We start from the raw sequence: 13,033 nt of genomic DNA, 5'->3' as shown, positions 1-13,033 counted from the left end.
AATCCAGGTGAAAGCTATGATCCCTTATTGAGGTCACCTGTTAAATCCATCTGTGTAGATGAAGGGGAGGAGACAGGTCAAGGCAGGATATTTCAGCCTTGAGACATGTATGTGTATGTGTTCCATTCAGAGGGTGAATGGGCAAGATGACATATTTAAGTGACTTTGAACGGAGTATGGTAGTAGGTGCCAGGTGCACCGGTTTGTGTCAAGAACTGCAATGCTGCTGGGTTTTTCGCGGTTGAAGGGGGGGTTGCTGTGTATACACTATATGTACAAAAGTATGTGGACACCCCTTCAAATTAAGGTTTATTCCCAGGTTGGCCATGATTTTAAATAAGAATTTGTTCATAACTGACTTGCCTAGTTAAATAGGTTAAATACATATTTTTATTTTTTTATTCAACCACACCCGTTTTGCCCTGCTAGAGCTGCCCTTGTCAACTGTAAGTTCTGGTATTGTGAAGTGGAAATGTTTAGGAGAAACAACGGCTCAGCTGTGAAGTGGTAGGCCGCAGAAGCTCACAGATTGGGACCGCCGAGTGTCCTTGGTTGCAACACTCACTACCGAGTTACAAACTGCCTCTGTAAGCAACTTCAGCAACTGTTTGTTGAGAGCTTCATAAAATGGGTTTCCATGGCCAAGCAGCCGCACACAAGCCTAAGATCACCATGGGCAATACCAAGCGTCAGCTGGAGTGGTTTAAAGCTCGCAGCCATTGGACTCTGGAGGAGTGGAAAAGCATTCTCTGGAGTGATGAATCATCCTTCACCATCCTGCAGCCCGACAGACGAATCGGGGTTTGGGGGATGCCAGAAGAACGCTACCCGCTTCAATGCATAGTGCCAACTGTGAAGTTTGGTGGAGGAAGAATAATGGTCTGGGTCTGTTTTTCATGGTTTTGGCTAGGACCCTTAGTTTCAGTGAAGGGAAATCTTAACGCTACAGCATACAATGACATTCTAGATGATTCTGTGCTTCCAACTTTGTGGCAACAGTTTGGGGAAGGCCCTTTCCTGTTTCAGCATGACAAATGACAGCATGACCCCCGTGCACTAAGTGGTTTGTCGAGATCGGTGTGGTAGAACTTGACTGGCCTGCACAGAGCCCTGACCTCAACTCCATTGAACATCTTTGGGATGAATTGGAAAGCCGACTGCAAGCCAGGTCTTATCACCCAACATCAGTGCCCGACCTCACTAATGCTCTTGAGGCTGAATAGAGGAAAATCCCTGCAACAATGTTCTAACATCTAGTGGAAAGTCTTCGCAGAAGAGTGGAGGCTGTTATAGCAGCAATGTTCCAACATCTAGTGGAAAGCCTTCCCAGAAGAGTGGAGGCTGTTATAGCAGCAAAAGGGGGGGGACCAACTCCATATTAATGCCCATGATTTTGGAATGAGATTTTTGACGAGCAGGTGTCCACATACTTTCGGTCATGTACTGTATGTCAACTCAAACCTTGTCGCAAAATTCCTCAGAGATGAGGCCGACCCCAAACGATGCAATAAAATTCTAGATTGTACTCGTGTCTCTATTTTCATTAAGTTAAGCCTGTACCCGATTGAACTATGTACGGCTCTGCTATCAATCATGTCGTTAGCAGCATCGTCAGACTAATTAGTCTCAGGTAACATTGTGGACGATATAGCGCTTGCTTCTCGTTGCCACGGCAACAATCAGAGCAAACGCAAACACACAAATTGATTTATAGTTTTGATAAACACACTGTGTCAAATGTGCTAAGTTTGATTGAATATCACAGTCGATAACAGAATACCAGTCATTAAAAATATAACTTTAAAATATGAACTACAACCAGAACATTTGTCAGGCACAGGTCATGTAATCAGAGCAAGCAGTACTGTATAATGTATAAGTTTACCCAGTATGTGACCTGACCACTGCCCCTCTCCTATCTGAACCAGACCACTGTCCCTCTCCTATCTGAACCAGACTACTGCCCCTCTCCTATCTGAACCAGACCACTGCCCTCTGAACAGTACAAACTGCTCTCTGAACCAGACCACTGTCCCTCTGCTATCTGAACCAGACCACTGTTCTCTCCTATCTGAACCAGACCACTGCCCCTCTCCTATCTGAACCAGACCACTGCCCCTCTCCTATCTGAACCAGACCACTGTTCTCTGCTATCTGAACCAGACCACTGTCCCTCTCCTATCTGAACCAGACCACTGCTCTCTCCTATCTGAACCAGACCACTGTCCTCTCCTATCTGAACCAGACCACTGCTCTCTCCTATCTGAACCAGACCACTGCTCTCTCCTATCTGAACCAGACCACTGCTCTCTCCTATCTGAACCAGACCACTGTTCTCTCCTATCTGAACCAGACCACTGTCCTCTCCTATCTGAACCAGACCACTGTTCTCTGCTATCTGAACCAGACCACTGCTCTCTGCTATCTGAACCAGACCACTGCTCTCTGCTATCTGAACCAGACCACTGTTCTCTGCTATCTGAACCAGACCACTGCTCTCTGCTATCTGAACCAGACCACTGTTCTCTCCTATCTGAAAAAGACCACTGCTCTCTGCTATCTGAACCAGACCACTGCTCTCTGAACAGTACAAACTGCTCTCTGAACAGTACAAACTGCCGGCCATTATGAGGAATCCCAGGCCCATGTATCATATCTGCTCTGACTTGGACTGTTGACTTTGTCCCTCATTTAGACGTTTCTCGTAAATTACATCACGGGGTTACTGATTGATAAGGTGTGGAGTGTTTGTGTGTAGACCAGTGTGTGTGTGTGTGTGTGCGCTGAGTCTACCTTTGTGTTCATCAGGCATCGTCTATGTCCAAGTAAATATATGATTTCTTATAGTCATAAAAGGTATTGCCTTGATATAATCATGAGCAATATCAATGTATGTCGGCGTGGGCGAGGCGGTGTATAAGGGTTTGTTGAGGATGTTTCAATGATGCCTTACGCTGAGTTAAGGGGGGAGGGGGGAGGGGGCGTTTTGGAGTGTCCGTGTCACTACCATTGTGTTAATGTTGTGTTATGGTTGTATTAACATTGTGTTAAAGGTGTGTTATGGTTGCATCATGAACAGTACGTTTGGGTTGTGTTATGGCTGTATTATGGTTGTATTAACATTGTGTTAAGGTTGTGTAAATGTTGTGTTATGGTTGTATTAACATTGTGTTACGGTTGTGTTAATGTTGTGTTATGGTTGTATTAACATTGTGTTACGGTTGTGTTATGGTTGTATTAGGTCTATACTCACTGTTTGTAGATCATGTGCAGTACGGTTCGGTTGCATTATGGTTGTGTTATGGTTATATTAACGTTGTGTTATGGTTGTATTAGGTCTATACTCGCTGTCTGCAGATCAGGCTAAAGGCAGCTATCCAGGCTGTCAGCTTGCTACTACTAACAAGGGAAGACTTCTTCCATGAGGTTTAATGGTAGTTGGCATCCAATAAATGTGGCATTACTGCCCCCTACTAGGCTGGAGTATAACTACCTTGTACTTTGCTTGAAAAAAAAGTCAAATGAATCAACAAATACCCTGCCATCTAACCGTACACTCATTTAAAACACACCACCCTACTCCACTATTTAAACCTACCTAGTCCGACCTCAGGCCAGCATCCTGAAAGGACGGGACAGGACACCAACACACCCTGTAACTCTTCTGAGGTCAAATCTCGTACACCCAAATATTTCTCAGCTCCAACACAACCTCAGCGGCTGCCAACACAACCTCAGCGGTTGCCAACACAACCTCAGCGGTTGCCAACACAACCTCAGCGGCTGCCAACACAACCTCAGCGGTTGCCAACACAACCTCAGCGGTTGCCAACACAACCTCAGCGGCTGCCAACACAACCTCAGCGGCTGCCAACACAACCTCTATTTTCTGCGACTTTACGTTCCATCCCGGCAGTACAATTACTCACCATTGCTATGAACGCCAAAACAAACAAACAAATTCTTACTGAAGCATACAGTATATCACTCGTCGGGCCAATCCCTCTGTACTGATAGAGATCTATTACTCACACCACTCCTCTCGGGATCCTTCCCTGTCTTGACTCATCTTCCTCTACTTTCTTCACTGCCTCTGTAACAGTATAACTTTAGACCGTCCCCTCGCCCCCATACCCGGGCGCGAACCAGGGACCCTCTGCACACATCAACAACAGTCACCCACCAAGCATCGTTACCCATCGCTCCACAAAAGCCACGGCCCTTGCAGAGCAAGGGGAACCACTACTTCAAGGTCTCAGTGCAAGTGACGTCACCGATTGAAACGCTATTTAGCGCGAACCACCGCTAACTAAGCTAGCCGTTTCACATCCGTTACACCTCGGAATACGACACGGTAACCTCGACCTCAACCCCGGTGCCTCTCTCTCTCACCGGATCCTTCTGATCCCCAGCCCCATGGGCACCCCTACAATTAACACATATCGCTTCTGGCCCAAATGCTACACATCTGGGGTGTAGCATTTTAGAGTGTTGGACTTGTAACCGAAAGATTGCAAGATTGAATTCCCGAGCTGACAAGGTAAAAATCTGTCGTTCTGCCCCTGAACAAGGCAGTTAACCCACTGTTCCTAGACCAGTTAACCCCACTGTTCCTAGACCAGTTAACCCACTGTTCCTAGACCAGTTAACCCACTGTTCCTAGACCAGTTAACCCACTGTTCCTAGACCAGTTAACCCACTGTTCCTAGACCAGTTAACCCACTGTTCCTAGACCAGTTAACCCACTGTTCCTAGACCAGTTAACCCATTGTTCCTAGACCAGTTAACCCACTGTTCCTAGACCAGTTAACCCACTGTTCCTAGACCAGTTAACCCACTGTTCCTAGACCAGTTAACCCACTGTTCCTAGACCAGTTAACCCACTGTTCCTAGACCAGTTAACCCACTGTTCCTAGACCAGTTAACCCACTGTTCCTAGACCAGTTAACCCACTGTTCCTAGACCAGTTAACCCACTGTTCCTAGACCAGTTAACCCACTGTTCCTAGACCAGTTAACCCACTGTTCCTAGACCAGTTAACCCACTGTTCCTAGACCAGTTAACCCACTGTTCCTAGACCAGTTAACCCACTGTTCCTAGACCAGTTAACCCCACTGTTCCTAGACCAGTTAACCCACTGTTCCCAGACCAGTTAACCCACTGTTCCTAGACCAGTTAACCCACTGTTCCTAGACCAGTTAACCCACTGTTCCTAGACCAGTTAACCCACTGTTCCTAGACCAGTTAACCCACTGTTCCTAGACCAGTTAACCCACTGTTCCTAGACCAGTTAACCCACTGTTCCTAGACCAGTTAACCCACTGTTCCTAGACCAGTTAACCCACTGTTCCTAGACCAGTTAACCCACTGTTCCTAGACCAGTTAACCCATAAGTTCACTGTTCTAGACCAGTTAAGCCACTGTTCCTAGACCAGTTAAGCCACTGTTCCTAACCATAACCCACTGTTCCTAGACAATGACAATGACTCTTCAGAAGACAATGACTCTTCTGTTTCTCCACTCACGCCACCCTGTCTACCATTTCCTTTTAAAAAGTAAATCACTTGAATTCATTCCAGAGGAGGCAGGTAGCCTAGTGGTTAGAGCGTTGGACTAGTAACCGGAAGGTTGCAAGTTCAAACCCACGAGCTGACAAGGTACAAATCTGTCGTTCTACCTCTGAACAGGCAGTTAACCCACTGTTCCTAGGGCCATCATTGAAAATAAGAATTTGTTCTTTAACTGACTTGCCTGGTTAAATAAAGGTAAAATAAAATAATGTATTCCACCAGCTCGATCTGTCTATGATGAAAGGGAAGGCTTCCTTGTGAATGAGTGGGACCGGTGCCGATATCATGCTACCAAAAGGTGTCCGCTTCTCCAAAAATCCCATCCGATCAACGGACTGAAGCTTGTTGTAAGTAACCTTTAGTGTTGTGTTAATGTGTGCAGGTCGTGAGTAGTATGGTTGGGTTGTGTTATGGTTGTGTTAATGTTGTGTTATGGTTGTATTAGGTTTATACTCACTGTGTGCAGGTCGTGAGTAGTATGGTTGGGTTGTGTTATGGTTTTATTAACGTTGTGTTATGGTTGTGTTAATGTTGTGTTATGGTTGTATTGGGTTTATACTCACTGTGTGCAGGTCGTGAGCGGTTGGGTTGTGTTATGGTTTTATTAACGTTGTGTTATGGTTGTATTAACGTTGTGTTAATGTTGTGTTAACGTTGTGTTATGGTTGTATTAATGTTGTGTTAACGTTGTGTTATGGTTGTGTTATGGCTGTGTTATGGATGTATTGGGTCTATACTCACTGTGTGCAGGTCATGAGCAGTACGGCGAGGCAGCTGATGCTGGAGAGGACCACAGCTATGATGACCAGGACAGTCTGAACCACCTCAGCGATGCTTCTCTCCTCCTCTTCATCCGTCCTCGTGGGTAGGAGCAGGATGCCACAGCGCTCACCGTCGTAACCCTTCTCACAGCTGCAGGGGAGAGGATAAATCAATTAATCAATCAACTAATATACCAATCAATACATCAAAACACAAGTCGGTCAGTTAGTCAACCAAACAGTTAATCAGTCAATTAATGAAGCAATGAATCAGTCTATCTGTCCAATCGATCCTTTCCATCCATCAGCACACACACACACACACACACACACACACACACACACACACACGCACACGCACGCACACACACACACACACACACACACGCACACACACACACGCACGCACGCACGCACGCACGCACGCACGCACACACACACACACACACACACACACACACACACACACACACACACACACGCACACACGCACGCACACACACACTAAAAGTAGATTTGTGTCGTACACACACACACACACACACACGCACGCACACACGCACGCACACACGCACGCACACACAGTACTAAAAGTAGATTTGTGTCGTACTCACACACACACAGGCTCTCTCAGGTCCACCATGTACTTGCAGTTTCCATGGATACAGTATGCCTGGTGGGAAGAGCTACAAGGGTCCTCTGTAACACGTCCTGAGGTCTGGTGTGTGTGGTCGGCCGTGAACTCCAACGTGTGTCCTGGTGTGTGTTCAGGGTTGAAGGTCGTGGTGTGTTTACTACTGTTCTTGTTCTTCCTCTTTCCAGGATTCCCTTTGCCTTTCTGACCCTTCATCCCCTTTTCCTTTCTGTTCTTACTGTGACGCACCGCTGCTGGGAAACGACAGGAGTTATTTTCACCTTCTGATTATTAGAGACAGATGGAGTCATATGGAGTCATATGGAGACAGATGGAGTCATATGGAGTCATATGGAGACAGATGGAGTCATATGGAGACAGATGAGACAGATGGAGTCATATGGAGACAGATGGAGTCATATGGAGTCATATAGAGACAGATGGAGTCATATGGAGTCATATGGAGACAGATGGAGTCATATGGAGACAGATGGAGACAGATGGAGACAGATGGAGTCATATGGAGACAGATGGAGTCATATGGAGACAGATGGAGTCATATGGAGACAGATGGAGTCATATGGAGACAGATGGAGTCATATGGAGTCATATGGAGACAGATGGAGTCATATGGAGACAGATGGAGACAGATGGAGTCATATGGAGACAGATGGAGTCATATGGAGACAGATGGAGTCATATGGAGACAGATGGAGTCAGATGGAGTCATATGGAGACAGATGGAGTCATATGGAGACAGATGGTCATATGGAGTCATATGGAGACAGATGGAGTCATATAGAGTCATATGGAGTCATATGGAGACAGATGACACAGATGGAGTCATATGGAGACAGATGGAGACAGATGAAGTCATATGAAGACAGATGGAGACAGATGGAATAGGATGGAGTCATATGGAGACAGATGGAGTCATATGGAGACAGATGATGGAGACAGATGGAGACAGATGGAGACAGATGAAGACAGATGGAGACAGATGGAGTCATATGGAGACAGATGGAGTCATATGGAGACAGATGGAGTCATATGGAGACATATGGAGACAGATGGAGTCATATGGAGACAGATGGAGTCATATGGAGACAGATGGAGTCATATGGAGTCATATGGAGACAGATGGAGACAGATGGAGTCATATGGAGACAGATGGAGTCATATGGAGACAGATGGAGTCATATGGAGTCATATGGAGACAGATGGAGACAGATGGAGTCATATGGAGACAGATGGAGTCATATGGAGACAGATGGAGTAATATGGAAAGTATTCAGACCCCTTGACGATTTCCACATTTTGTTATGTTACAGCCTTACTCTAAAATGTATTAAATAGCACAACACCCCATAATGACAAAGCAAAAACCATTTTTTGAAGTTTTTGCTAATAAAAATAAATAAATACTGAAATATCACATTTACATAAGTATTCAAGCCCTTTACTCAGTACTGTGTTGAAGCACCTTCGGCAGCGATTACAGCCTTGAGTCTTCTTGGATATGACGCTACAAGCTTGGCACACCTGTATTTGGGGTGTTTCACCCATTCTTCTCTGCAGATTATGTCAAGCTCTGTCAGGTTGGATGGGGAGCGTCACTGCACAGCTATTTTCAGGTCTCTCCAGAATTGTTTTATTTATTTTATTTGTATTTCACCTTTATTTAACCAGGTAGGCTAGTTGAGAACAAGTTCTCATTTACAACTGCGACCTGGCCAAGATAAAGCATAGCAGTGTGAACAGACAACAATACAGAGTTACACATGGAGTAAACAATAAACAAGTCAATAACATAGTAGAAAAAAAATCTATATATATTGTGTGCAAAAGGCATGAGGAGGTAGGCAATAAATAGGCCATAGGAGTGAATAATTACAATTTAGCAGATTAACACTGGAGTGATAAATTATCAGATGAACATGTGCAGGTAGAGATACTGGTGTGCAAAAGAGCAGAAAAGTAAATAAATAAAAACAGTATCGGGATGAGGTAGGTAGATTGGGTGGGCTATTTACAGATGGACTATGTACAGCTGCAGCGATCGTTTAGCTGCTCAGATAGCAGATGTTTAAAGTTGGTGAGGGAAATAAAAGTCTCCAACTGCAGAGATTTTTGCAATTCGTTCCAGTCGCAGGCAGCAGAGAACTGGAGGGAAAGGTGGCCAAATGAGGTTTTGGCTTTAGGGTTCAAGTCCGGGCTCTGGCTGGGCCACTCAAAGACATTAAGAGATTTGCCCAAAAGCCACTCCTGTGTTGTCTTGGTTGTGTGCTTAGGAACACTGTCCTGTTGGAAGGTGAACCTTTCCTATCTGTCCACAACGGGTGCTGGGTCACCTCCCTGACCAAGGCCCTTCTCCCCCGATTGCTCAGTTTGTCCGGGCGGCCAGCTCTTGGAAGAGTCTTGGTGGTTCCAAATTTCTTCCTTTTAAGAATGATGGATGCCACTGTGTTCTTGGGGACCTTCAATGCTGCAGATATTTTTTGGTACCCTTCCCCAGATCTGTGCCTCGACACAATCCTGTCTCGGAGCTCTACGGACAATTCCTTTGACTTCATGGCTTGATTTTTGCTCTGCCATGCACTGTTAACCGTGGGACCTTATATAGACAGGTGTCATCATTTTGTAATTATGGGGTGTTGTGTGTAGATTGAGGAGGCTATGGGTTAGGATCTAGAGAGTACTAGGGGGTAGGGGGTAGGGGTTAGGGGCAAAGGCTTAGGTGCGAGGGGGTACTAAGGACTAGGGGTGGGGGTGAGGGGTTGGGGGTGAGGGGTTAGGGGTGAGGGGTTAGGGGTTAGGAGCAAAGGTGCGAGGGGGTACTAGGGACTAGGGGGTGAGGGGTTAGGGGTGAGGGACTAGGGGTGGGTGAGGGGTGAGGGGTGAGGGGTGAGGGGTTAGGGGTGAGGGGTGAGGGGTTAGGGGTTAGGGGTGAGGGGTGAGTGGTTAGGGGTTAGGGGTGAGGGGTGAGGGGTTGTCTGACAGTCCTACCTTTGTGTGTACCGTCTGTAGGTGTACCTCCTGACATATCTTCATCCAGTTCCTCCTCATCCTCATCACCCAGAGAGCTCTGTAGCCCCTCCCCTTCCCCCAAGGCTGACGCATCTGTCACATGGCTCAGCTCTGCCGATAACGTCACCGTGGATCCCAGGACACCGAAAGCGCTAACAACTACAACCAGACCACACCAGTCAAACACAGAGCACTGAATCTACAACCAGACCACACCAGTCAAACACAGAGCACTGAAACTAAAACCAGACCCCACCAGTCAAACACAGAGTACTGAAAACTACAACCAGACCACACCAGTCAAACACAGAGCACTGAAACTACAACCAGACCACACCAGTCAAACACAGAGCAGTGCAGACTACAACCCAATAGCACATGCAGAATACTAGAGCACTCAATACTTCAATAAGATTAGCATATGGTACATCACACAGCTGGTCTCTGACAAGTCATAACAGGTTACAACCAGAACACCAGTCAAACACAGAGCAGTCTCAACCCAATAGCTCTGCAGAATACTCACTCTCTCTCTCTCTTAGCTCATCACACAGCTGGTCTCTCAAGTCATCAGGTCTGAAACTCTCTCTCTCTCTCTCTCTCTCTCTCTCTCTCTCTCTCTCTCTCTCTCTCTCTCTCTCTCTCTCTCTCTCTCTCTGTCTCTCTCTCTCTCTCTCTCTCTCTCTCTCTCTCTCTCTCTCTGTCTCTCTCTCTCTCTCTGTCTCTCTCTCTCTCTCTCTCTCTCTCTCTCTCTCTCTCTCTCTCTCTCTCTGTCTCTCTCTCTCTCTCTCTCTCTCTCTCTCTCTCTCTCTCTCTCTCTCTCTGTCTCTCTCATGAAGTGAACAGCAAAAAAAGTCGGAAAAACAAAGTAACAGGGCACCCGCCACCACGTGACCTACTGTCTGTGTGTATGTACTGATAGATACACACAGACACACTACATGATGTTGTTTTTAAATGTATGTAAACTGCAAAGTCCTTTTTTTCTGTAATGTCTAACTAACTTGCGCTAGCTAATTTGGATTCTAATCATCCTAAAAATCCATCTCTCCACTCCATCCCTGTAGGCTACTTCCCTCTAAACACATCTCTCTGTCTGTCTGTCTGTCTGTCTGTCTGTCTGTCTGTCTGTCTGTCTGTCTCTCTGTCTGTCTGTCTGTCTGTCTGTCCCTGTCTGTCTGTCTGTCTGTCTGTCTGTCTGTCTGTCTGTCTGTCTGTCTGTCTGTCTGTCTGTCTGTCTGTCTGTCTGTCTGTCTGTCTGTCCCTGTAGGCTACTTCCCTCTAAACACATCTCTTTGTCTGTCTGTCCCTGTAGGCTACTTCCCAACACATCAAATGATTGTACAAGCCCAGACTACTTACCCAAACACAGCAGAGAGGAGAGAATGAGAGTGTTCATGTCCTAATATTGTGTGTATTCTGCCCTGAGTGAGACTAGTCCTGCTCTGCCTCTGCTTCCTCTTCCTCCTCAGCGGTTGGGTGGCGGCTCTTATAGACAATGCCTCAGGAGACGGGGGGAGGGGGGGGGGGTGTTTATGTGTGTGTGTGTGTGTGTGTGTGTGTGCTAGTAGTGTAATGATTAACTTGCCCAGCCTTAGGGGATGTATTTAATGCATGTCACGTTCTTATGTTCTTTGACACATCTGTCGATCACAATAACAACGAGTGAGAGTGACATCCTCACACTGTGTTCAGTAACAGTCAACATCAACCAGGTCACCTGTGATACATGTCAGTCGTCCTGAGGACGTTGGGAGATGACGTGAAAACCTGCCACTAGGGGCAACAGTGAGCGCTGTTACCTTTGGGTAGGTTTTGATAGGGCTTTTGCCTCTGATTCCAAAAGTTGGAGGTTCAAATCTAGCGATAGAAAGTTGCAATTTTTGTTTTAAGCCTATCCCAAACCTTAACCATTCTGAGTTCATGCCTAAAACTTAACCCTAACCTTAAAAGATTTGGAGTTAAGGCCTAAATTTGACGTTTGCGAAACACAGATAAGCGTCTATCTGTGAAAGCTAGTTGGTCAACACACACACACACACACACACACACACACACACACACACACACACACACACACACACACACACGCATACACACACACACACACACACACACACACACACACACACACACACACACACACACACACACACACACACACACACACACACACACACACACACACACACACACACACACACACACACACACACACACACATAAACACACACACACGCACGCACACGCATACACACACACACACACACACACACACACACATACACACACACGGACACACACACACGGACAAACACTAATTGATGTATTCTGTCCAGTCACTACACGTCATTAACACACTCAAAAACAGTGTACACTTTCATTCATGTTCCTACCTCCGACCCTCTCCCTTGATCTTCATATTTGCTGAGGGTCAGGCCCTGTTAATACAACCATAAAAGACTTAACAACCGCTGAATAAACTCTGCACACACACACACAACACACACACCCTGCTGTGACACACAGATCCCAACACACACCTCCTAGCATGGTTGCCAGGGTGATGTTGTCGAGGTCAGAGAAGAGTCGTAGTGTTGTAGTATTGTTAGGACTATTGAAAGTTGTTTGATGACTCAGTAGGAATGTATTGTATCCCAATATTCCAATATTCCAATATTCCAATATCCCAATATTCCAATATCCCAATATACCAATATTCCAATATTCCAATATCCCAATATTCCAATAGTCCAATATCCCAATATTCCAATATTCCAATATCCCAATATTCCAATATCCCACTATTCCAATTTCCCATTTCAAAGGAAACAACCACTCATTAAGATCAGGTGTGACCAATTAGTGGGCGTGGAAAACACAGCTGAACACACTTAACAAGATAGCGCTTAGAGAGAGTTTTGTGAATGGAATGTATTTGTTTTTAAATAACATTCCTGGAATGTTCTCTGGGCGTTTACTAAAGTTTTATTGTGTTTTTTTATGGAATCTTTTCTTAACATTCTCTGAACAATTTGAGA

General features: G+C 45.8%; 1 protein-coding gene across 2 annotated transcripts in view; it reads right to left on the bottom strand.

Annotated features, from left to right (window-relative positions):
• Window positions 1–11,465, bottom strand: part of LOC112263893 (proepiregulin-like) — a 14,848-nt gene extending 3,383 nt beyond the window's left edge. Inside the window, exons 1-4 of one of the 2 annotated variants that reach the window (XM_042331256.1) lie at window positions 11,355–11,465; window positions 9,972–10,151; window positions 6,946–7,219; window positions 6,312–6,482 (exon numbers count right to left, since the gene is read on the bottom strand). In XM_042331256.1, coding sequence (XP_042187190.1) covers window positions 6,312–6,482; window positions 6,946–7,219; window positions 9,972–10,151; window positions 11,355–11,391 — 662 coding nt within the window. In that variant the 5' untranslated portion in view covers window positions 11,392–11,465. The remainder of the gene's footprint in view (window positions 1–6,311; window positions 6,483–6,945; window positions 7,220–9,971; window positions 10,152–11,354) is intronic. The other variant, XM_042331257.1, reaches the window with a different exon arrangement.
• Window positions 11,466–13,033: the final 1,568 nt, after the last annotated feature.

The sequence above is a fragment of the Oncorhynchus tshawytscha genome, linkage group LG12 (assembly GCF_018296145.1).
Source record: "Oncorhynchus tshawytscha isolate Ot180627B linkage group LG12, Otsh_v2.0, whole genome shotgun sequence".
Lineage (NCBI taxonomy): Eukaryota > Metazoa > Chordata > Actinopteri > Salmoniformes > Salmonidae > Oncorhynchus > Oncorhynchus tshawytscha.
This window is presented reverse-complemented; position numbering and strand designations above follow the sequence as displayed.